The sequence below is a fragment of the Ziziphus jujuba genome, chromosome 5 (assembly GCF_031755915.1).
Source record: "Ziziphus jujuba cultivar Dongzao chromosome 5, ASM3175591v1".
NCBI lineage: Eukaryota > Viridiplantae > Streptophyta > Magnoliopsida > Rosales > Rhamnaceae > Ziziphus > Ziziphus jujuba.
This window is the reverse complement of record NC_083383.1, coordinates 26,360,014-26,383,446: the sequence shown is the minus strand read 5'-3', so window position 1 is coordinate 26,383,446 and position 23,433 is coordinate 26,360,014. Positions and strand designations below refer to the sequence as shown.

At 30.6% G+C, this 23,433-nt stretch overlaps 4 protein-coding genes across 4 annotated transcripts; 2 read left to right on the top strand and 2 right to left on the bottom strand.

The window, feature by feature from the left end:
- Positions 1-3,561: 3,561 nt before the first annotated feature.
- On the top strand, positions 3,562-4,964 carry LOC125422841 (16.9 kDa class I heat shock protein 1). The gene is made up of 2 exons (XM_048475049.2): positions 3,562-3,828; positions 4,358-4,964. The coding sequence occupies exons 1-2, from the start codon at positions 3,618-3,620 to the stop codon at positions 4,699-4,701; spliced, it is 555 nt and encodes a 184-aa protein (XP_048331006.2). The 5' UTR covers positions 3,562-3,617; the 3' UTR covers positions 4,702-4,964.
- Positions 4,965-5,412: 448 nt separating this feature from the next.
- Positions 5,413-7,686, bottom strand: LOC107421381 (uncharacterized oxidoreductase At4g09670). Its single transcript, XM_016030610.4, has 2 exons — positions 7,143-7,686; positions 5,413-6,141 (listed from the first exon to the last, which is right to left on the bottom strand). Exons 1-2 carry the CDS (start codon positions 7,605-7,607, stop codon positions 5,530-5,532), a joined length of 1,077 nt encoding a protein of 358 aa, XP_015886096.3. The 5' UTR covers positions 7,608-7,686; the 3' UTR covers positions 5,413-5,529.
- A 1,959-nt stretch (positions 7,687-9,645) lies between these two features.
- LOC107421373 (anthocyanin 5-aromatic acyltransferase-like) lies at positions 9,646-11,042 on the top strand. Its single transcript, XM_060817314.1, has 2 exons — positions 9,646-9,820; positions 10,468-11,042. The coding sequence occupies exons 1-2, from the start codon at positions 9,646-9,648 to the stop codon at positions 11,040-11,042; spliced, it is 750 nt and encodes a 249-aa protein (XP_060673297.1).
- Positions 11,043-13,379: 2,337 nt separating this feature from the next.
- Positions 13,380-15,580, bottom strand: LOC107421372 (uncharacterized oxidoreductase At4g09670). Its single transcript, XM_048476585.2, has 2 exons — positions 15,027-15,580; positions 13,380-14,216 (listed from the first exon to the last, which is right to left on the bottom strand). The coding sequence occupies exons 1-2, from the start codon at positions 15,489-15,491 to the stop codon at positions 13,611-13,613; spliced, it is 1,071 nt and encodes a 356-aa protein (XP_048332542.2). The 5' UTR covers positions 15,492-15,580; the 3' UTR covers positions 13,380-13,610.
- Positions 15,581-23,433: the final 7,853 nt, after the last annotated feature.

Here is a 23,433-nt window from a genome sequence, read left to right as displayed (position 1 = left end):
ATCATATAACTAATTAAATTAATTAAGCATCCCTTAGAAATCTTAAATGTAGGGAGTTAGTCATAATTAGCCATATCACTCTCTGATAAGGGTAAGCGTAATAATTTTTATTTTAGGATATAGCATACACACTAGTTTCTCTCGGAAATGTTGAAGTCCCTCAACAACAAAAAAAATAAATATATATTTATATAGAAATATTTTACGGTAAAAACTGTACAAAAATTGATATTTTTTTTAATAAATATTAATTTTTAATATGATCCGTATGCAAATAGTTTATATCGTAAAATTACTATATATATATATATATATATATATATACATACCTTGCTCCACACGATCAAGCCGCTCCAATATGTCAGCAACGGCCAACTCCATCTTGACCACTTTGGTCTCCATGGCGGTGAGAACGTCCTTCGACTTTGAACGCCCACGTCCCTTCCTTGCAGCTTCGGGGATGACCTTCCTTCCTCTTGCTTCTTCAACCACAACCTCTGATGAAGACATTGTGCTCTAAATACTACAAGGATGAGGAAAACCATACAAGAGAGGAGTCCAAGCAAGCACCAATAGGTGTCTACAACACTTATGACAAGGATGTGGATAGCATATTAGCCAATCGAATAGTTCGTGGAAGGGACAACCATCCGAGTCATGAGTACGTGGTAAAATGGAAAGGACTACCCATTTCTATATGCTTCTTTAGATATTTTTGTAAAGGAGGTGGGAAGGATCTAGACACCCATTCTCCACCGTAGGATTAAAGCAATTATAGCCGTAGGATTAGACTTTGTATGCCTATAAATAGGTGGAGGCCTCATTTGGCCAAACCATCCAAGGAGTCAAGAATCCAAGCTACACTTAAAGCTCTCTTTTAAACAATATACTTTCATTCTCCCAAACTCTCTTTGTGCTCTAGCTTTCTTTGCTTAGCTTTCTCTTTTAGTGAGCAAAAGGTTTACTTAGTTGCAACAAAGGGTCGGAATAGCAACTAAGGCTGTACGGCTTGAAGGGATAAAAAACAAATCCGTGACAAGTGGTATATATATATATATGTGTGTGTGTGTTTGTGTGTGTGTGTGTGCGCGCGCGTTCTAGTTGCAACAAATCTTTCTAATATGGTATCGCGCGTTCTAGTTGCAACAAATCTTTCTAATATGGTATTGGTCCCAACAATGATGTGATCTCTTAAATTTCTCCAATAAATAAATTGGCATTTTTTTATTCTCTTAAAAAAATTAGCTACCCTTTTTTCTTCTTTTTAATTAAAGATAAAGAAATTCAACCTTAAATTATTATCCAAAATGTTTTCACAAAAATAAATAAATTGAAACCTATTTGTTTTATTAGAATAAATTGGATTGAACTATTTCTAAGTCTTATTCAATTAAATTAGACTATTCTAGTTTTGTTTAACAAAATAATAATAATAATAACAATATCCACTTAACAATATCCACATATCCTTTAAATGATACATTTGAATCTGTAAAATAATTTTATTAGAATATTGTAGTGGTAAAATTGTTATATATTTATATCTATATATATATATATATATTATATGTATAAATCTAACAAAAAAATACCATTGTTAGCCATGTGGTAAAAATTTGTCAGTTTTCATTAGAAAACAACATCAAGAATTTTATTCAAGGACAAACCATGAGACTCAACATAGATATCTCTCGGTATGATTTCAGAAAAAAAGAAAAAGAAAAAGAAAAAATAAAATAAAATGTGTCTGAACTTAATTTGAAGCCCTAATCGATCATCAGAATTTGCAAAAGCAAAAAGTGTTGGTAGATCCAGGACGAATCGGAGCACATTCTCCACCACATTTAGCCCCTGAATTTTCAAGGCAATATTGGTTGCAGTCAGGAAATGCCGAACATGGTCCTTGACTTACTAAGGTTGTGCATGGTGCTATTTCTGCTGATGCATCTCCTGCAAACAAAATTATTTATTCAAACAAAAAAAGAATAAAAGAATTAAATTGTATAATTATAATAATATAAAAAAATCATAAGAGCAACAATATTATAGAAGAGAATATATATATATATATATATAAAGAGAATAGAATATATAATAATAATAATAATAATAATTCCCTCCAATAAGTTGTTACCTGAGTTGAAAATTAGCAAAGCAACAAGGCCAAGAAACACCAAGAAGAAGCACTTTGTCAGAGAAACCATTATGCTTATGTTTTTATCTTGTCTTCTTCTTTTATCTCTTCTATGATATTTTGGATTTTAAACTCTCATTCCTGCTTTTATATTAGTTTTTTTGGACGTTGTAATTAATTCTAAACCAATTCAAATAACGTAAATAATTAAGGAAATTGCCTTTTTATAAGAGGATTATATGGTAATTCTGTTAATTTAACATATTTACCGTATTTCGATTTTAATTCCATATTTCTGCATCAGTGTGAGGTCACACGCTATTTGAGCACACAAAAAACTTTCTAATTTTCCTTTTTAATTTGGATTTTTTTTTTCTATCATTCCGTAATTTAAACCAAGATCTCATGATATATGGAAAGGGTAGACAATGCCACTAGACTTCCTTACAAAGGATAAGCGAATTAGAGCTTAATTTTTTTTTTAATTACAAAAATAAACCTCTGCATGAAAACTTATGTATGAAGAGGACTTCTTGTAAGATATCGTAAATAGTTTATTAGACCTGTAGTGCTAGAAGTATAAAAATATTTATCAAAAATATTTGTTAATAACACATGTTATTATGTTAAAAAATAAATAATAATAACATATGTTATTAGTTGGCAATTTAAACTATGTGATAATTTTTTTAGTTTACATCATATAATTTTTTTTTTAACCAAGTGATAATTTGTCAAATATATTTAATTAAATATATTATTTTTTAACAAAAAATATATATTTATAAATTTTCAATTATATTTAGTTTCAAATATACAAATTATTTAAAAAAGATTCATGTAATTAAAATTATTACATAGTTTAAATAAAATTTAATTAAAAATAAAGGAAAAAAATTGAAATCTATAAAATAATTGTTTGGGAAAAAAAAAAAAAAGAAACAAGCGGAATTCAAAAGTAATTTAACTTTAATAAAAGAATAAAGATAAATTTAAACTATTTTAAAAATTTAAATGATTTATTTAAAATCTGATAGGTACTTCTATATTTATCCCAAATTTCTAAAAATGTAAATAAAATACGGATATAATCCAATTTCAAACGATATTGTCCATTATAACAAGATTTTACATATATTTCTTGATCGTTGATAGAAGGTAAAAAACTTAAAAATTAAAAATGACAAGTGTCACATTTTAGCGGTAGACAAGGACACCAAGCTTGTGGTTTATATATATATATATATAGAAAATAGAAAATCACGTGGCATCACCAAATTGACCAAGTGTCATTCTAATAGCAGTCGTGTCACAATGACTCCCACGTGGCAGACACAAACCGTGACACCCAAACCAACTCATAGGAATACCTCCACCGAGCTAGCTTCCATTAAAAGGTCGATCTCCAAAAACAATATCCAATTTCAAGTAGAGAAAAAATAAAAAAAATAAAGAAGGGGTTGAAACCCAAAAATCATAGTTAATGGCATCCTTAGGACCGTGGTATGGAGGGAACCAAGGAGGATGGAACGACGACGTTTACAGTATGTGGGACCCATTCATCTTACGACACGGAGGACAATCAAGCTCGGGTCAAGGTCATCATCGTGACGAGACCACCACTACTATCGCTACTGCCAACGTGGACTGGCGTGAAAACGACACCGCTCACATCTTTCGTGCCGATCTTCCCGGTTTTGCCCCCCTTTTTTAACCAATTTCTCAACTAATCCAATACTCTCTCTCCTTGTGCAAAAATTACATTTTCTAGTGCCAAACTTTTTTTCAATTTTCACAATTCAATCCTTGATTCAGAAATTATAATAATATCGGATTTATCATCAATCATTCATTACCATCTATATCAACTAAATTTGATTAATTAATTTCAAAATAATATATATATATATATATATTCAAGTTGACAAATCTATTTATAGGTAATTTTGATTCGGTAATAAAATTATTGAAAATATACTTATAGATTTTGGTTTTGCCTAGGTTTGGATGAAATCGCTGTAATCCAATTTTCTTTTATCTTTCCTATAATTAAGCTCATGAATTCTCTAACTCTAACATGAAGAAAAAGAAGGAATCGGCTGCAATAGGGTGTACGGTAGGGCTATGCGTCATAGTATCACCACCGTGTGAAATGGTTGCAAGTATACTAGGGAAGTTACAGTTTTGGAGTAAAAATCACAACAATAATAGTGGTTATTACAGGGGTGAAGAAAGAAGACCTGAAAGTGCAAGTGGAAGACGGGAACATACTCCAGATAAGCGGGGAGAGAAGCAAGGAGAAGAAGGACAAGACTGACCGGTGGCACCGCGTTGAGAGGCAATGTGGCAGCTTCGTCAGACGGTTCCGGCTACCTGATAATGTGGATTTGGACGCAATCAAGTGCGGGTTGGAGAACGGAGTTCTGACCGTCACTGTGCCCAAGAAGGAGGAGATGGCTGAGGAGGAGAGTGGTCGGAAAAATGTTATAAATATAGATGTCGCTGAGTGCAAGGAGGACACTCCAAATGTTTCAAGAAATAACCTCGACATGAATGAATGCATGTAGCTATAGCTAACTAGCTTATATAAAACAACGTTTAGTTTGGATTAAAAATATATATATATATATATATATATATAAAATAAAAAAAACTGTTCGTTTGAATCTAGCTATATGGGTGTATTGGCTGCTTAGCATTATTCGTAGGGTTTTTATATTATAAGTTGTAACTTTATTTTCATATTTTAAATCTTAATTTTGTAATTCTCAATAGTTATTTGCTTAAGTCATGCTATATATATATATATATATAAATCTTTTCGGGTTCATGCTCATGCTCATGGTCAATAATTATGATTTCAGTATTTTCGGTTAATACGATGAAAATATTGTAGTTTCTTTATTAAATTTCATTTTAGATTCATTTTAGATGCGCATGTTTTGAAGTTTAAGAAGATTGGAAACTGATGGATTTTTTTTTTTTTTCCCCCTAGCAATGGGGAAATAATAGATATTTTTGTTCAATATCATTGATTAGCGAGGCAGCCTATCTACAGGACATTAATCAATATATTGAGGCTATAATCTTTGTTTTCATTTTTGTAATTTCTTTTCCTTAACATTAATTAGTATATTGTTTGATAGCTTATTACTAATTGATACTTGTTATAGTTGTTGTAGTTGTCCAAAACAACCTTTAAAATGTTTGATGTTCTCAGAGTTATAAAACAATTTGTTTTTAGAAACTGTTTTCAAAGAACAATGGATAAATATATATCTACATATAAACTTGGCATTTATTAGTAAAACACACAAATGAGAACCTTTTAAATTGTTCAGAAAACAAGAAAGTGAAATTAACAAAACACTAGTTTATTCGTTAACAGCAATTAATCAAAGCTCCACAGGCTGGAAACCATTTTCAATGGAAGCTTTGACAGCATCAATTACCAACTGTGTCTTCCTACTAATCATCGGCCATTTCTTCTCCGGTTTCGAACCTTTCTTAATCTCTCTGACCAACCGCGAAAACTCGGTAACCATCCTCGCCTCTTGAGGAAGATCATCAGAGCCGATGGGATGCTGAATAGGTTTGGGTTCCCAAGCCGTATGAACATCGTTGAACCAACATTTTGTAGCCGTAGTGAAATGAGGCTTATCGCCGAAAGGGACGACGAAATCGTTTGCGTCCAACGTCCCTTTGGTTCCGATGGCAGTGATTTTCATGGCCAAATACGATAAGAAAGAGCAGTAGAATGTTGCAATTTTGCCATCTTGGAAATGCAAAGATGCGGAACATGATAAAATTACACCATCTTCGTTGAGCACAGCACCTTCCGAGGCTATGACTGTTTTAGGCAGCTCATAGTTTGCAGCCCAAAGGATTCCTCTTATGCAATACCATCCTGCATCGCCGAGAGCACCTAGACCATCGAGTCCTGGTTTTACGCGGATGTTGTTCTTGAGAAAATCTTCACCACAGGCAAGGGAAAAGCATGTGTGTATCTGTGTGTATTGTAATAAATTCAGATCAACTTTGAGAGAGAGAGTGTCAAAAATATTTTTGAAAAAACAAAATCACTATTACTACTACTATATATTTTGTTTTTCCTTTGTAATTTTGATGGTTTTATGATCAAATCTTAGCTAAAGTGAAAATTAACACAAACAAATTAAGTTTCAGGATTTTTGGTTGTTCGTAGAATTTCATTTGATTTTTTTTTTAATTTATTTATTTATAACTAGACTAGGTTTGTTTATCGGTGTTACATAAGGAAATAGAAAAGAGGGTGGCCAACTAGTGTAAAATATGCCCATCCATTTTGTAATTGGAATTGCGTTATAAATCTGCCCATTTTAGAATTGAAATTGAGCCTCATATATATATATATATATATATATAGAAATTTTGTGACATGTGAATCACATCAAAAGTATTTTTTTTTTTTAAAATGCATCGATTTTATTATATATATGTACACAGAATACATAATAAAACGTGTAAACATTTTAATGTGTTCCGCACGTATAACTATTCTATATACATATATGCACAAACATGTATATGCACAAACATGCGTGTCAATAGCAAAACAGTCCGAATATTCGACCATTGCCACTCCACTGGCTATAAATTTCAAGAAAATATCATGATCTTTATTATAACCAAAAAAAAAAAAAAGGTTATTTGAGATAATTTGCAGTGAAATCTATTCTAACATAACATTTTCATAAACCGGTTAAAGTCCAATATAATTTAAATTAAACCAATTAATAACCATCAATGTCATCATGGATCGTTCCTGATTACTTGTAATGTCAAAATAGGTCCATTCCTATTTCAATTCCCTCCTTCAAAATTGTTTAAAAAAAAAAAAAAACTTTAATAATAAATATTTAAACTTTTATCACTCTATCTTTTTTTTACAAAAAAAAAAAACATAAAAACCATTTCTTTTTTTCTCTGTGAAATTAGAAGAGATGGGGAAATTAGAAGGCAAATGTACCAATTTGAGGTCACCAAAACGGTGAGCATCGGAGAGGAATTCTCTCATGGCAGCGGTCCTGGGATGGTGCATCCACATGGTACCGTCCATGATCTGTACTCCATTGGATTCGCAAGCATCAACAATGGCATCGAACTCCGCCACATTCAAACTCACCGGCTTCTCAAGCAGTATGTGTTTCTTCTTCTGAGCAGCGAGAACGGCCCACCGGAGATGCAAGCCGCACGGCAACGGAATGTAGACGGCGTCGACATCGGGATCGTCGAGAACTTCCTCGTACGATCCGTAAGTCTTGACGTTGGGACCCAAGCTGTTTGCGGCAGAGAAGGCCTTGGCTTTCTCAAGCGAACGGCTGCCCACGGCATAAACGGTGGCGTTTTGTGCCAGTTTTATCGCCCCGGAGACCTTGTTGGCTATATCGGCACAACCGAGGATTCCGAACCGGATTTCGGTTTCGGTCGCCATTTTATTTTATTTTATTTTTTGGTGGAATTATGGAGTAGTGGAAGCTGATAGTGTGTGATATGGTATAGACTAATACTTGTCTTGGCGTGGTGGTAGGTAGCTAAAATAAAATCTATTTAAAAAAGAAATATATATATATATATATATATAATTCATAACAGTTGACATTAAAAAACCAAAAAATAAAATGTAAAATAAAATAAAAGAAATAAAAAAATTTGGTTTTAAATTGATGCATATGAAGTGGCCTAACGAGGAACACAAGCAACAAAATTTTTATGTACAAAATTTGTAGTTTTGACGTCCTTATCTGCCACGTGGTTGGTGAAACTCTTCTCATTTGTTTTTTGATGAATGGTGAAACTTTTTTCGAATATTTTATGTGTGTGAGAGAATAGATTGGCGATCAATAAGAGTCATGCCTGTACCACATAACATGAGAGTGATAATGGGAAATTTAATGAGTTGAACAACTTAGTCTTCTTCAAAGCTGATAGTGTGTGATATGGTATAGACTAATATTTAATGGGATATTTAATGAGTTGAAGAACCCCTTTTTTTTTTCTTTTTTCTTTTTTTTCTTCTTATTTTGAATGCGAACAGCTGCCCACGGCATAAACAGTGGCGTTTTGGACCAATTTTATGGCCGTAGAGGCCTTGTTGATGATATTAGCGCAGCGAGGTGGGGACTTACAGACAGTGGAAGCCGATAGTGTTTAAAATTTTTATGAGGTGGGCCTCGGTGATGTTTTGCATTCATACGGTTTCTTTTCCAATTTTAGTAAGGTGGGATTTGTTGGTGTTTAGCATTTACATGAAAAATTTTATTCCTTGTTATAATTAATGCAAAATGAAAAGGAGACTTACATATGAAAGAGAATGTTAAAAAAAAATATAAATGAAATGAAAGTTCATTTTCCATCAGTTTAAGCTTTTGAAATAAATAATATTTCAACATGATATCAAAGTTAGAGATTCAAAGTTTCTGGGTTTAAAATTCAATAAATCTTTCCAAAAAATTAAAAACACATGTAAGAATTCAAAAAAGTCCAAAAAAAAAATGGAGCCTACATATGAAAAAGAGTGTTAGAGAAAAATATAAATGAAATGAAAATTCACCTCTCATTTTAGAATAAACCTCTCATTTTAGAATAAATGGTGTTTCAACAGTTATCAATGAAAATCCACCTCTCATTTTGGAATAAATAGTATTTCAACAGTTATCAATGTGAAAATGTGAAAATACATGTCTATTTTTTATTAATGGAACAGAAAAGGATAGAATTTTGGAGACAAAAAATCAAGAACTAATTCCAACATAAGATAAGCAACAAGAGTAAAATAAAATTTTATGTATATTATATACAATTAACCTTTTATCATATCTACCAAGCCTCATCATATTAATCAGATTGACCTCATGATATACAAATTAGAATGAGCCTCTAATTTAACAGTGTATTATCTATCTAGTATGACACATTTAATGGTACATGAAATTAATGTATTATATATATATATATATATATATTTTTTAAGGCCACTTGATATGAAATAAAATAGCCTCTTAGCACATGGTCATATAAAAAACCAAAAATAAAATGTAAAATAAAATAAAAGAAATTAAAAAAAAAATTGGTTTTAAATTAATGCATATGAAGTGGACTAACGAGGAAGACAAGCAACAAATTTTTTATGTACAAAATTTGTAGTTTTCACATCCTTATCTGCCACGTGGGAGAGTTTGGTGAAACCCTTCTCATTTGTTTTTGATGAATGGTGAAACTTTTTTCTAATATTTTATGAGCGTGAGAGAATAGATTGGTGATCAATAAGAGACGCCTGTACCACATAAAATTAGGAGAATTAGAGTGGTGTGCAAAATAATATATAATGGGAAATTAAGTCTTTTTCAAAGCTGATTCATTGTGATATGGTATAGACTAATATTTAATGGGGAAAAAAAAAAAAACTTTGTCTTTTTTTAAAAAAAATATGCAAACCCACGGCATAAACGGCGGCGTTTTGGACCAATTTTATGGGCATAGAGGTCTTGTTGTTGATGATATTAGCGCAGCCGAGGATTCCAAACCCGATTTCGGTTTCGGTTGCCATTTTTGATTTTGTGGTGGGAAGTATGGAGGAGGGGATTTACAGAGAGTGGAAGCCGATAGTGTTTGATGGTATTGACTATTTCTTGTCTGGTGTGGGTGGTAGCTAGCTGAAACCAAGTATTGATGATATTTTATTTATTTATTTATTTTTTACAATTCATGAGCAATTGACGTTAAAAACCCAATAAAATAATGTAAACAAAAATTAAAAAAAGATTCATGGAAAAATCCCTCGTAAGAGACAAGAATATATGGGTTTTGGTGTAAAACATATGAAATGGCCAATATAAGCAACATGAGCACCAAATTTTATATGTAAAAATTGTGGTTTTCATGTCCCTTTGGCTGGTGAAACCCTTCTCTACTATTAACGAGGGTGGGAGAGTAGATTATTATTTTATTTTATTTATTATTATTTTTGTTCAACAGACTATAGCTCATAACTTAATGAACTTTTGTTATTATTATGATTATTTTTACGAAGAACATTTTTGGTTCGATTTTGTTTATTTAAATTTTTTTTTATCATATTAGATAAATAAATAAGATTTAAAAATAAAATAAAAATTATAAAAAATACTATCTATTTTTTAAATTTTGTTAAACAAAAATGAATGAATATTTTATTTATTTTTATTGATTTTTGTTAAAAAAAATTAATATATATGTATATATATATATATATCTCTAAAATAATAATTTTATATTTTATTTTTCAAAATATTTTATTGATTTTTGTTGGGAAGATGAATCATCCTCCCAACATCCAATTCGTGTATCGACCTTTTCGCTAACATGTGGCTATATTTGGATTTGCCTGCTCAAATCTTTGGAAACTACCAAGGGAAAGAAATCGTTTCTGGGTTTCGCCGCCGATTTCCGATCTCGGTTGGAACCTCCACTTCCGGCAACATACTTTGGGAATTGCATATCAGGCAGCGTGGTGGCCGCTGACAAAGAAAGCTTATTAGGGGAAAATGGACTAAGCTCTGCAGTTGCAGCAATCAGTGAAGAAATAAGGAAATTGGATGAAAATGGACTTTTCAAAGGGCAACCAACCACCAGCAGCAGCGATGCAGAGAATCATGAAATTCAGGTCACTTTCAGTCTAGCCGGGTCGCACCGGTTCAATGTTTACGGTGTTGATTTTGGGTGGGAAAAGCCAAGGAAGGTAATGATGGCTTCGCTGAGTATGGCAGAGACTATTGGTATTTCTGATAGCAAAACTTCCAAAGGAGGAGTTCAGATTGAATTGGTTCTTCCGAAGCAAGAAATGGAAATTTTTGCTTCTTTGTTTGCCAAAGGTCTCGAAGCTCTTTGAAGAGCTACAATTCAGCACATTGATTAAAAGTTAGCTGAGTTTTTGTTTTCTATTTTCTTTTATTAGGTTTCAATAAGATGTTTGGTGGCCATCTCTATACGATTTTTAGCTTGATTGTGTTGATGAACATGGCTCAAGCAATTGGTCGACAATGGTTTGCTTTGCTTCTCCTAGACATTTTTTATCAATTACGTATTTGATTTCTAAAACCATCTTCCAATATTATGATATTATGTTGTTGTTGTTGTTGTTGTTGTTGTTGTGTTGAAATTTAATTTGATGGTCGTTTAACTAGTTTACTTATCGACTATCGGTTACGATCTAACTGTCACTTACCCACTATTGTTATTGTTTTTTTAATCACATCCTAAAGATTTACCCTAGCACTTTTTTTAAATAAAGAAAAAAAAATGAATAAAATATCAAAAATGTTAAACATTGTCGTAAAAAGATAAAGAAAGAAATGCCAAGATATTTCATTTATGTTTCTGCTTTGAAATTAAATTATCTATATATATATATATAAACTTGTGTACATTATTACATTAATTAATTGTCTTAATGTATTTTGGAACGATTCGACGAGTGGATAGTAGATCGAGAGGAGCCCTATTGTCCCCATGTCCATTCCCCTTTAGGTATGAAAAAGCTATAAGCATTTCCATGTAGGAAATACGTACTGTCCGAAAACTTCATATTGTTAAAAAGTAAAAAGTATATACAATGATGATTCAAAAAAAAAAAAAAGTATATACAAGTGACCTCAAGAATGTTGAAGAGAGTAATAATCACTTGAAATAAAAAATTACCGATGAAGTATCAAATTATGATAAATAGAGAAGGCACCTTCTTTCTTTCTTTCTTTCTTCTTTCTCTTTCTTTTTTTTTTTTCTTTTTTTTTTGAATAATAGGTAGGATGATAGAGACTTGCTGCAGTGCTTTGATGGTTGCTGCAGTGCTGCAGTGCCACAGTAGAAAGAAAAATAGGAAAAGAAATTGCTGCAGTGCCGTATAGGAGACAGAAAAATAGAGAAAGAAGCTTTAATGGTGCAGTGCCGTACAGTAGAAAAAATAATAGAGAAGAAGGGCAATCAATTGCATACATAATAAATAAATAAATAAATAAATATATATATATATATATATATAAACGAATACTACAGGGTTGTTTTAAAATTTTAATGAGGTAGAGCCTCGGTGTTTTGTATTGACATAGAAAGTTTGATTCGTTAGTACAATTAATTAAGAGTGAAAATTTAAGGAAAAGGCTTGAAAGAGAGAATATGTAAAAATATATTAATTGACATTTTAAATAAGATGTCAATTTTTTATTTGAGAGGATAAAATTTTATTTATTGATAGAAATATTTTTATTGGTGATAGAATTTTGGCGACATATTGGTATTATTAATGACCGCTGAAGTTACATAAGCATGGTTCCATGGGTAGGAAAAATATATTTGGCGTTATTGCCAGGGCAGGTTTTAGCTCTCCATGACAATTGTTATGGCAATACCTCTTGCGGACCCTCCACTTTGCTTTCTGCATTAAATTTGTATAATTTGTGCAATTTTCTTTTATAATAACATATTTATGATAACATATTTCATATATATATATATATATATATATAAGTTGGTATTCCTTTATCAAAACGTGGAGTTCAACATATCCAATTAAAATTAAATATATATGTATTTTGAAGTAGTAGTGTATCTTTAATTATATTTACGTTTAATTAATTTATATGTAAATTTCATCAAATATTTTGACAAGAGAATTCTATACATAAGTTATAAAAAAATTAAAATATATAATTCATACAAAATATTGAATAATAAAATATGTACGTATAATATGTATGATATATAAGCTTTTACCTTTGCATGCCCACTCAACCAATTAGGTAGGCACCCTTATTCTTCCTCTTCCTTTTTGTAAACCTTCGATGATGGCAATGGCAAAGGATCAGGCATGACATAGCACATAGTATTTTTACTTTTATTTTTTTGTTGTTTGGGTAAGTATATAGTTGATATAATGAGACTATAGTGACAAACTATCGAGTTAAAAACAACTACATATCCTTCAATTACAATAACATTTGTTGCTAAGAGTTTGCCACTATAGATTAAACTTGTCGTAGCGATGCGTTTCAAAAAACTTTTGCCAAGTAAGTTGTTTAAAACAAGAAGTAAGAAGAAAACAAAAATATCCAAATTATTTTAAAAGGGTCTAAAACATCTGCATAATTTAACAATACAACACGAACAAAAAATCTTTTATTCCAGAGAAAGAAAAGCATGTCAAAGTAGTCTTTTTTTTTTTTTTTTTGGGGGGGCTGAAAACAAGGGATTCATAAGAAACCAAAAGGAAGGGCTGAAAAGAGATCCGATTCAGGTTGTTGCCTCAGGCTCACAATCCTGGATCAAAAGATAAAAAAGGGAATCAGGCAAACAAGAAAGGTCTACAGGACCATAGCAGCTATTATTCAGAGCCCACTTAGCAACAGAGTGAGCTATGCCATTGGTCCTTCTAGTCCATTGACACACATACATGCTTCAATATTCAAAGCTCAACAGTCTCAAAACCTTTGTCAATGGATGCCTTAACAGCATCCACAACAAGCTGTGTCTTCCGGCTGATGATGGGCCATTTTGTCTCGGGCTTGGAGCCTCCATTCTTAATCTCCCCGACCAAACGAGAGAACTCTTTCACCATGAGAGCTTCTTGAGGAAGATCAAGAACCTGGTTTTTGGGCGTGGGGACCCAACAAGAAATATCATTGACCCAAAACTGGGAGTTGGAAAAGTAATTGGCTTCCTTTTGGTCAAAAGGGATGACGAAATCTTTGAGATAGAAAGTTCCTTTGGTTCCTATGGCGGTGATGTCCATGGTCAAATGGGACAAGAAAGAGCAATGGAAAGTTGCCACTTTTCCATCTTCCCAATGTAAAGATGAGCCGCATGATAGAATCACCCCTTTATCGTTGTGAACGGCACCACGCAATGCTTTCACTTTGTTTGGTAGTTGGTAGTCTGCTGCCCACAGGATCGCCCTGATGCAGTACCACCCTGCATCGCCTAAGGCACCCAGACCGTCGAGTTCCGGCTTCACACGTATGTCTTTTTTGAGAAATTCTTCGTCCCCGGCGTAGCAGAAGTATGTGTTCATCTGAAAGGTTGATTTAGAAATTAACCCAAAAAAAAAAAAAAAAAAAAATCAGTACTCGAGGAGTACAATGTACTTATGCAAAAATTGCATGTCATGATAGTCTTTAGACATAAAAATTATCACATCATATATGCAGCTTCATACAATTTCATATCTAAAGACTACCAAGTCCGAATCCAAAGGATTTTTTTGCTTATGTTAAAATATATATGTGTATGAATTGTCTATTTTCATTTTAATATAATCAATGTTTTGCTGCAATTGGTTTTTGCTGAAGGATCGCATGCATTGTATTATACCCTTCTGATTTCCTTCATCTAATATTACATAAATTTTCTCTCTCTTCTTTTACTTTTTTTTTTTTTTAAATTTTACAAAAACATTTTATTTATTTTAATCTCCTCGTCCTTTGTGAGAAATTTAATGTATATATATTAAAAAATCCTTCAGTATTATATATGTTTCAAGTCCAAAAAACCAAAATTTACCAAAAGAAAAAGTCCAAAAAACAAAAATTACAAATAATAATAATAAAAGTCCCTTTCCTGTTTGGTCTTGTGTAATTAATGTGTTATATTATTTGTCTTACAAGTGGATGGCCATATTAATTGAATTATGAATATATATTTCTTTGAGCCTCAATTGTGAAAATGAAAAGTTCAAATTATATAGGACAGTAAAAATAAATAAATAAATAAATAATTTAGACATATTTTAGATTATTATAATTTTGAATAAAAGAAAAAAAAAAGTGTAATCAATTATAATTAATTAACAATTTTAGAAATATGGGATTGGAAATTGAATTACCATTTTGAGGTGGCCAAAACGGTCAGTATCGGAGAGGAAGTCTTTCATTTGAGCGGTCCTTGGGTGGTGCATCCACATGGTAGCGTCCATGATCTGCACTCCATTGGATTCGCAGGCATCAACGATGGCATCGAACTCGGCCACATTCAAGCTGACCGGCTTCTCAAGAAGTATGTGCTTCTTCTTCTTGGCGGCGTGAACGGCCCACCGGAGATGAAGACCAGTCGGCAACGGAACATAGACGGCGTCGACGTCTTCATCGTCGAGAACTTCTTCATAGGAGCCGTAAATCTTGGCGTTGGGAGGGAAGTTGTTGGCTGATGCAAAGGCTTTGGCCTTTTCAAGTGACCGGCTGCCGACGGCGGCGAGTGTGGCGTTCGGAGCTAGAGTTATGGCCCGAGAGAGCTTCCTGGCTATATTGGCGCAGCCCAGGATGCCGAACCGGATTTCAGTTTGGTTCGCCATTTTTTTTTTTTTTTTGGTTTTTTTTTTTGTTTTTTTTGTTTTTAGACTTCACTGCTAAGAAGGGAAGGTGATACCATGGTGCATCAATTTAATAATTTCTCTTTTCATTTTATATGTCAACTGCTAACTAGTACTTCATTTTTCATGTAATATTTTAATTTTATAAACCTTAAAGTTGATTTAGATATAATTAATTATTAATTAACACATAAATAAGAATTCATTAATAATATTCACTAATAATAAGAAAAAAAAATTAATGCTCATCTTACAAATATAAATTTAAATAATTTATTAACTGAAGACAAAAATAATTTTATTTTATAGAATGATACTGTGTGTGTGTGCGTGTGGACCACCAAATTTATAGGGTGTGATTCAGAGTGGCAATCAATAGCATCGTACCACCAAAAATAATTTTATTTTATAGAATGATACTGTGTGTGTGTGTGTGTAACTATGGACCACCAAATTTATAGGGCACAAATTCAACTAGAGTAGCAATCAATAGCATCATTCGCTGCAGGAGAAAGGGCATGTGATTATGGTTAAAAAAAATATGAATTGTTTAACGAGGATAACAAGCACCAAAAATATAACGTGCTTATATGCCACGTACGTGGACGAGGACAATGTATTGATCGGTAATATTTTTTTATTGGATTAATTACACTGTATATTTTTAAAATTTTTTTTAATTATCATTCGATATCTTGATGTATATGATAATTGTAAATCAATCTCTGCCGTTACCACATTAGTATTAAAGTTGACGAAGAAGGGGCATAATAGTCATTTGACACAATTATGATCTCTAAAACTCTACCACTGTCATTCCATACATCAGATGTTTGGTAAAATCATAAAAATTGAACTCAACAGTATGTAGAGTAATTTTGGAGGAAATAAGGAAGCGATTTCCATCGATAATCCGGTATAGAGATGATCGGAGAGGGTAGAACGCAAGAGAGAGAAAGAATCGAGAAAACTAACGAAGGTGAGGGTTTTTCTTTATCTCATTTTATTTTTGTTGTTATGTTTCTTCCCGAAAATAGGTAAGGTTTTTCTCTGGCAATGATTAAAAATGGGTTAGGGTTTTTTTTTTTTTTTTTTCTTTTTGTTTGAAAATTTCTTCAGAAATTTGGTTTTAGAGTTCATGCGCAAAAATTTGGTTAGTTTTTTTTTGAAAATGGGATAGGGTTTGTTCTGTCTGTTGTTGAAAATAGGTTAGGGTTTATTTTTTTTGAAATTTTCTTCACGAATTTCTTTTGAGAGTTCATGTGCAAAAATGGGTTAGGGTTTGTTTTGGCCGTTGTTGAAAATGGTTAGGGTTTATTTTTTTTGAAATTTTCTTCACAAATTTCGTTTCTTTGTCTCGACTGTTAGTGACACTTTGAAATATATTTTGTTACACTTGAAAATTTATTGAAATGCCATTACAACTATTGAACTGATAACAGTTTTTTACACTATCATTACAACTATTGAATTGATGATTCATCAATTTTGATATTTCCCAAGTAACAGGGGGTGTGCATGTCATTTTCTAGCCGTTACACTCTCGTTATTTATGTTTTAAACATTCCAAGAGGTGCCTTTAAAAATTGGTAATTATTTTTGTACTTACTATCCATTGGGCTTCAACATTTTCAAATTAAAAAAATTTTAATTGCCACATACAAGAGAAAGTATACTTTTATGTATGAAGTTTTGTCAGAAGGAATGCGAATGTAATTATGATAAACACGAAAGTATTCGGTTATAATAAAAGGAAAACTCGAAGGTGTGCAGTGTAATTAACTTTTTTTTTCATATATTTTATAACCTATCAAAATATCAAGTGGACCATACATGATTAGGATTTAATTCCATTATACATAACCATCCAAGGGTTAATTATTTGTTTTGTCATGTAATTGATTAATAAGTTACTCAAGATCGTTACAACAAAGTGGTTAGTTTCAGTAGTTGAATATCCTTATTTATGTCTATGAAAGCGTGATTTCGAATCACAAATAATAAATACTTTATTAAAAAAATAAAAAGTTTTTTAAGATAATTTAATTAATAATAATTATTAAGGTTTTAAACTCTAAATTTAAAATTTGTTGATAAATTTTTTTTTAAAAAAAATAATACATTAATAAAAACAATAAGTGTATTTATCACCGATCGTTGAAATATTATAAATACATATATATATATATATATATAGTTGAAATATTATGAATATATATAGTTTTAATACATGATAACGATGAGTCCATATATAATAATAAATAAAAAAAGAAAAAAAATGCTAATATTCCCCTTCGAGAGACTTGTCCCTTCAAAACCCAACCCCACTCTCTCGTTCTCTCTCTTGCCTTTTAGAAAGTCAATGGTGGAGATTATATCTCTTCAGGCTCTTTTGCTTTCTCCTTCTCCTTCCACGCACACCGCACGATAGTCCCACCATGATTTCATTCTACGATGCTCTCCCAATTGGAAACAGGCAAAATCCAATCCAAACTATTTATTCAATTCAGGTTTCGATTGAATTTTTACATCATTTGAATTGGATTGGGTTCAAAATATTATAAATTGTATGGATTGGATTGGTTATGTATTTGAAATATAAATTTAATCCAATCCAAATAATATATTATATAACTAAAAAATTATATATTTTTTATTTTTTTCATTTTTATATATTAATTTTAATATATTTTTTTTCGTTTTTATATATTAATTTTTAAATTTTTTTTTCCATTTTTATATATTGATTTTTAATATATATATATATTTTTCTTTTACATTCGCATATCCCAAATTTCAAATCGAATTATAAGTTGTAACACTAAACTAAACATTTACCTCTATTGACGCCCACCACCAGTCCATCACCATAATATATATATATATATATATATTACATCCCCGTCATATATATATATATATATATATCTACATATATTGTATCTAATTGTTATTTATATATATATATATATATATATAAATGTTTAAATATAATTTATTGCTAATTTTATTGTTTTGATGTTTATAGAGCTTACAGAATCAACTAAAATTAGTGAATCTGTCAACGTTGATTGACTTATGATTTACCAAAGTTTTAAGGTTAAAAAAAAAAAAGAATTATGCATTGATTTTTGAGTGAATGAATTTTGATGAATGTATTATTTTACATTATTTGTTCTAACAATTTTAATTTGATTTTATAGGAGTGAGATGATGACATTAATGTTTGCTACTTAATAAGTGCATGATGTGTATCATTTGCTACATTTTCTTCTTTATTTTCCATTATACACTATGTTCTATTATTCTAATTGTATTTTATGTTTGGATAATTATAATTTATTATTTATATTTTATATTTGAAAATTTTTTTATTTATATTATATATTTATAAATTAGTAAGTTTCAAACCGATCAACCAATCCAAACCAAACCGATCATAAATGGTTTCGTTTGGTTTGGATTTAATATTTTAATGGTTTGGTTTGAATTCTAAATTAGAAAAACCGATATGTATAGATTAGGTTGTATTTCGGTCCAAAACCGAACCCACCCAATCTTTGCCCACCCCTACCCCCAACCTCAACTTAAATACTTACTATATTCAACGCATTTTTTTTTTCTTTCTTGGTTACTCTTTTTTTTTTTTTTTTTTTTCTTCCTATGATTTTATCCCATTAGTTATATAACCATTGCAAAGATTTCAAAATAAAATTAAGATTACAATTGAAAATAAATAAATTAAATTAAACAAAAGTAATTAATTAAAATTAGATCAATTTTAAGTAAAGAGAGAGTAAAATTAATAATTATGAATACTAGAGCATTTGATTTTACCACTAAATATTCCAATTTAGTTACTTAAATATGTGAATTTTATTAACCATACTTAATCACAAAATTAATTAAAAATAGTTGTCACTCACAATTAATAATATTCACATAACCTAATTTATTCTTTCCGGCCTATAAATTAAATAATGCAAATTCATTAAGCATAGATTAAGCAAATAATATGGCATGAGACATAACTATTTTTCAATCAATTATGTATTCATGTAAATCTTTATAGATCCATAATATTATCATTTTCCAAACTCAAATATTATTAAAATCACTCATTCCTTCCAGCCTATGAATGCATTAAGCATATCAATGATTTATTAACAAAATATTTTACTAATTTAATAAAATTCAATATATATTAAAGTAATTAAACTTTCATAGTTAGGGCTACATCATAGCCCTAACTATGAAAATTAGTTGATGGCAAAAATAAATTTAACATTCATAATTATTAAAAACAACAAGGTTCACAATTAAAGAGATAAGAGAAGAAAATAAAAACTAGTGAAGAAATCCTTCAAAAGCTCTCCAAGTCATGGCCTTTTTCTCCAAGCAAGCCCACGTCTATGCATTTTCCAAGCTCTCCAATTAATCTCCAAAAACTCTAAAACTTTAAAACCCTAGAACCCTTAGGAGAACTTAAGAAACTTCAAAATTTGGTTTGTTTTTATTTAAGTCTCCTGAAAGCTCTTAAATAACTCTATAAATTTATATATATTATTTCAATGTGGTGGGGACTATATATATAGGATCTTGGGAACCTTTTTCTCTCTTTATTTTCAATGTAAAACTCTTACAATATACCTTTTTAAGCCAGCAAGAGGGTAGGATGAATTTCATATATAAAAAGAAAACTTGATATTACTTATTCCCTAATACTTTTTTTTTCTCGAATTCCTTCTAAAAAAAATAGTTAATTCGTCTAATTTACCTTTAATGAAGCATGTGACATGACATATGCCTCATTAATGATAAATTAATCAGTTATTGCCACTTATTCTAATCTTGGCCCTTGAATTGTTTTGATCCCTTCTTTTAATCAATGGTAAAGATTTAACTAAAATATTCATTTTATAAATTTCAAACTTTAAATGACGATAACTTTTTACTCACACCTCTAAATCCGAAAATAATGTGATACTTGAAATCGTCAGATCATGAGAATTCATATGACATCCACTTCCACATGAAATTCCCGACAGAATTTTTATAGAATCTTTAAAAAATCTTCTTGGAATCTTTTAAATACTTGGTCCGTTCGAGCTCAAAACTTGCTTCCCACAATAATTCAATACAGGAAATCCATTTTTATGGTTGTTTTCTTGACAGTCTTTCTCCTTCACCTAGATTAAGAAAAATACATAATTAAGTATTTTTTCGTAACAAATTAATACAAACTAACAAATATTAAGTTATAAATATGGCATAAAATCATCAATATTTTAGACCTAACATATAGTAATGTTAGATATGCCAAATCTTAGATGCCAAATGATGTTATATTGTTTCATGAGATTCATTTTTTATAATCTTATATTCAGTAAATCAAGATATCAAATTGTTTATGAAAAAATATTTATTGAATGATATGAAATATTATTTGGTAAAATAATTTAATAAACAATTTGATCATATTATCATTATTATTTTAAATAATATTATTTTGTTAATCATTAACAAACTGTCTTATTGTTTAATATCTAAACATTAGCATTACTCAAATTTTAATAAACAAATTTTGAAGAAAAAGCCTTTGCCTTGTCCACCAAACGGTTGTCAATGGCATTGAAGTGGAAACCGAGAGCATATATAGTAAATATTTGTCGGTTTATGGTGGTAGGTAATTCTACTAGAGGTTTGGCCCCCTTTTATAATATTTTAAAGAATTTTATAACAGTTAGCTGACCAAAATGCCGATTATGTGGGAGATTTTAGAGTTGTGAAAATTCAAACTCAAATTATTATTAAAGAAAACCGTTATTTTATCATTAGGCTGTTTCCATATTAGTATGTAACTGGTAAGCTTTACCACTAACTTTGTTTAAAAACTTATTTAACAAGTCAGTTGGTATATTAATAGTTGAAAAAAATATATAAAATATTAAATCAAAAGGGTAAACAAATTTGAGCCCATAACATTATTATTGTTAGCTCGTGTAGCATTACTCTTTCTATACACTCCTGTACTAAAGGTTTTTTTATTTTTATTTTTGGGCTAGGAATCTAATAAGGTATATATATATAAATATATATTTGTTTTTATTGTATTATTCATAGAAATCTTCTTGACATTAGCCAATAGAAAGACATAAATATTAACTTTTCTTTCAATTATGTATTATTATCAAGAAAGTTCATGTTAGAGAAATTTGGAAGCTAAATATAGGAATGTCAAAGAGATGTGCCTAGAATTAGAACCATTTGAGCCTCACGCTTAAAAGGCAGGATCTATACTTTGAAAAGGAACTTGAAAACCCCACATTTAATATAGTCAGCTTGGCTAATTAGGCCGCAAATATTATCTAAACTATAGCAGCCCCAAAAGCATGAGAAAAAAGAGAAATGGGCCAGATAAACCCAAACTTAATGGAAATAATTGATTTGGGCCACCCGTTAGTGAAAAGGGCTTCAGGAAGCAAAAAAAATTGCAGAAAAGGAAAATATTGTGATGGCCCACAAAAGCCCAATTTTAATAGACTCAGTGATGAAAATATCGGTATCGACATAAATGTTAATGATAAGATTTTATGGAAATGTCGACAAAATTACAGAAACTATAAATATTTAATTTAGAATACAAATTTTTACATATGAGATAATTATTACAGTAAAACAATATAAAAAAATACAATAATTAGAATACAAAGATAATAACATAGTCCATAAATATTAAAAATTATTGTAAGTAGAGAAAATATAATGTTTATTATCACCAAAATATAGAAAATTTAACAAATAATATTAACATACATGAAATTATCAAACATATTTCATAATACATCGTCAATACCAAAAATAACTCCTTGATGCTTCAAATTGATAATCATATCCAGATGTTTCGCGAGTATAACAATAGGCATTCCAACTCATCATATTAAAGAAATTTTTCATGTAATTGTGGATATGCCAAGCATATTTTTCTCTATCAATTCCAACCAACAGTCCAAGTATAGGGTAATGTGGATTTACCCAAGGAGGAGTATAGCATTCATTTTGAGACATGGGATAATTAAAGATACAATACCATAATCATCATAAGGATTATGTGACCTTGTTTGACCACTTGGATACACAATTGGAATTTCTGAATTTTCATATTGAGAACTAACTTGTGTACTTAAACTCATTGTATCCAAATAGTTAGAAAGACAATCTTCATCAAGTTGATTCATTATGGAAATTCCAAAGTGCCTTCTTGAACCAGTACATGCTGTTTGAGCCCCATGATCAAAATCTTGTGTGGCATGTGTGTATTGATCCTCACCAGTAAATGGACTTAATGGTTGTTGGCTTGGTTCTCGATAAAATATTCCACCCTTATCTCCACCTATATTATATCCTCCTCTTCCATCGCTACCATAACCATTATCTCCATCATCATCATCATCATTATCATTGTCGTCATCATTAAGATCAACAATATCATCATCATCATCATCATCTTCATCCTTATACTCATCTGATTGAGCATAACTGTCACCAAATGTTTCTAAAGTAGGACTAAATCACTTAGCCGAAGGCCTTGTCACTACTTCAAATGAATTATTACCTCCATTATCACTGCTCATAACTTCTTCAGCAATAACATTATCAATATTTATCCCTAATTGTCAAGCATGCATTGCAACTTGAGGATCTGGATTACCTTCATCATCATCTAAATGTGAATTCTTAATCCATTGGATAATAGGATTATCTTCATCTTCACCAGGGTCAGCTCTAATTTCAAGAAGATCCAAATAATCCGAATATAATTGCTGTTGATCTGTTAATTCCATATCATGAATCCACAATTTCATATTATAATAGCAAAAAACTACTTTTTGAAGTTTTTTTTTATACAAGCTTATTTTGTTGT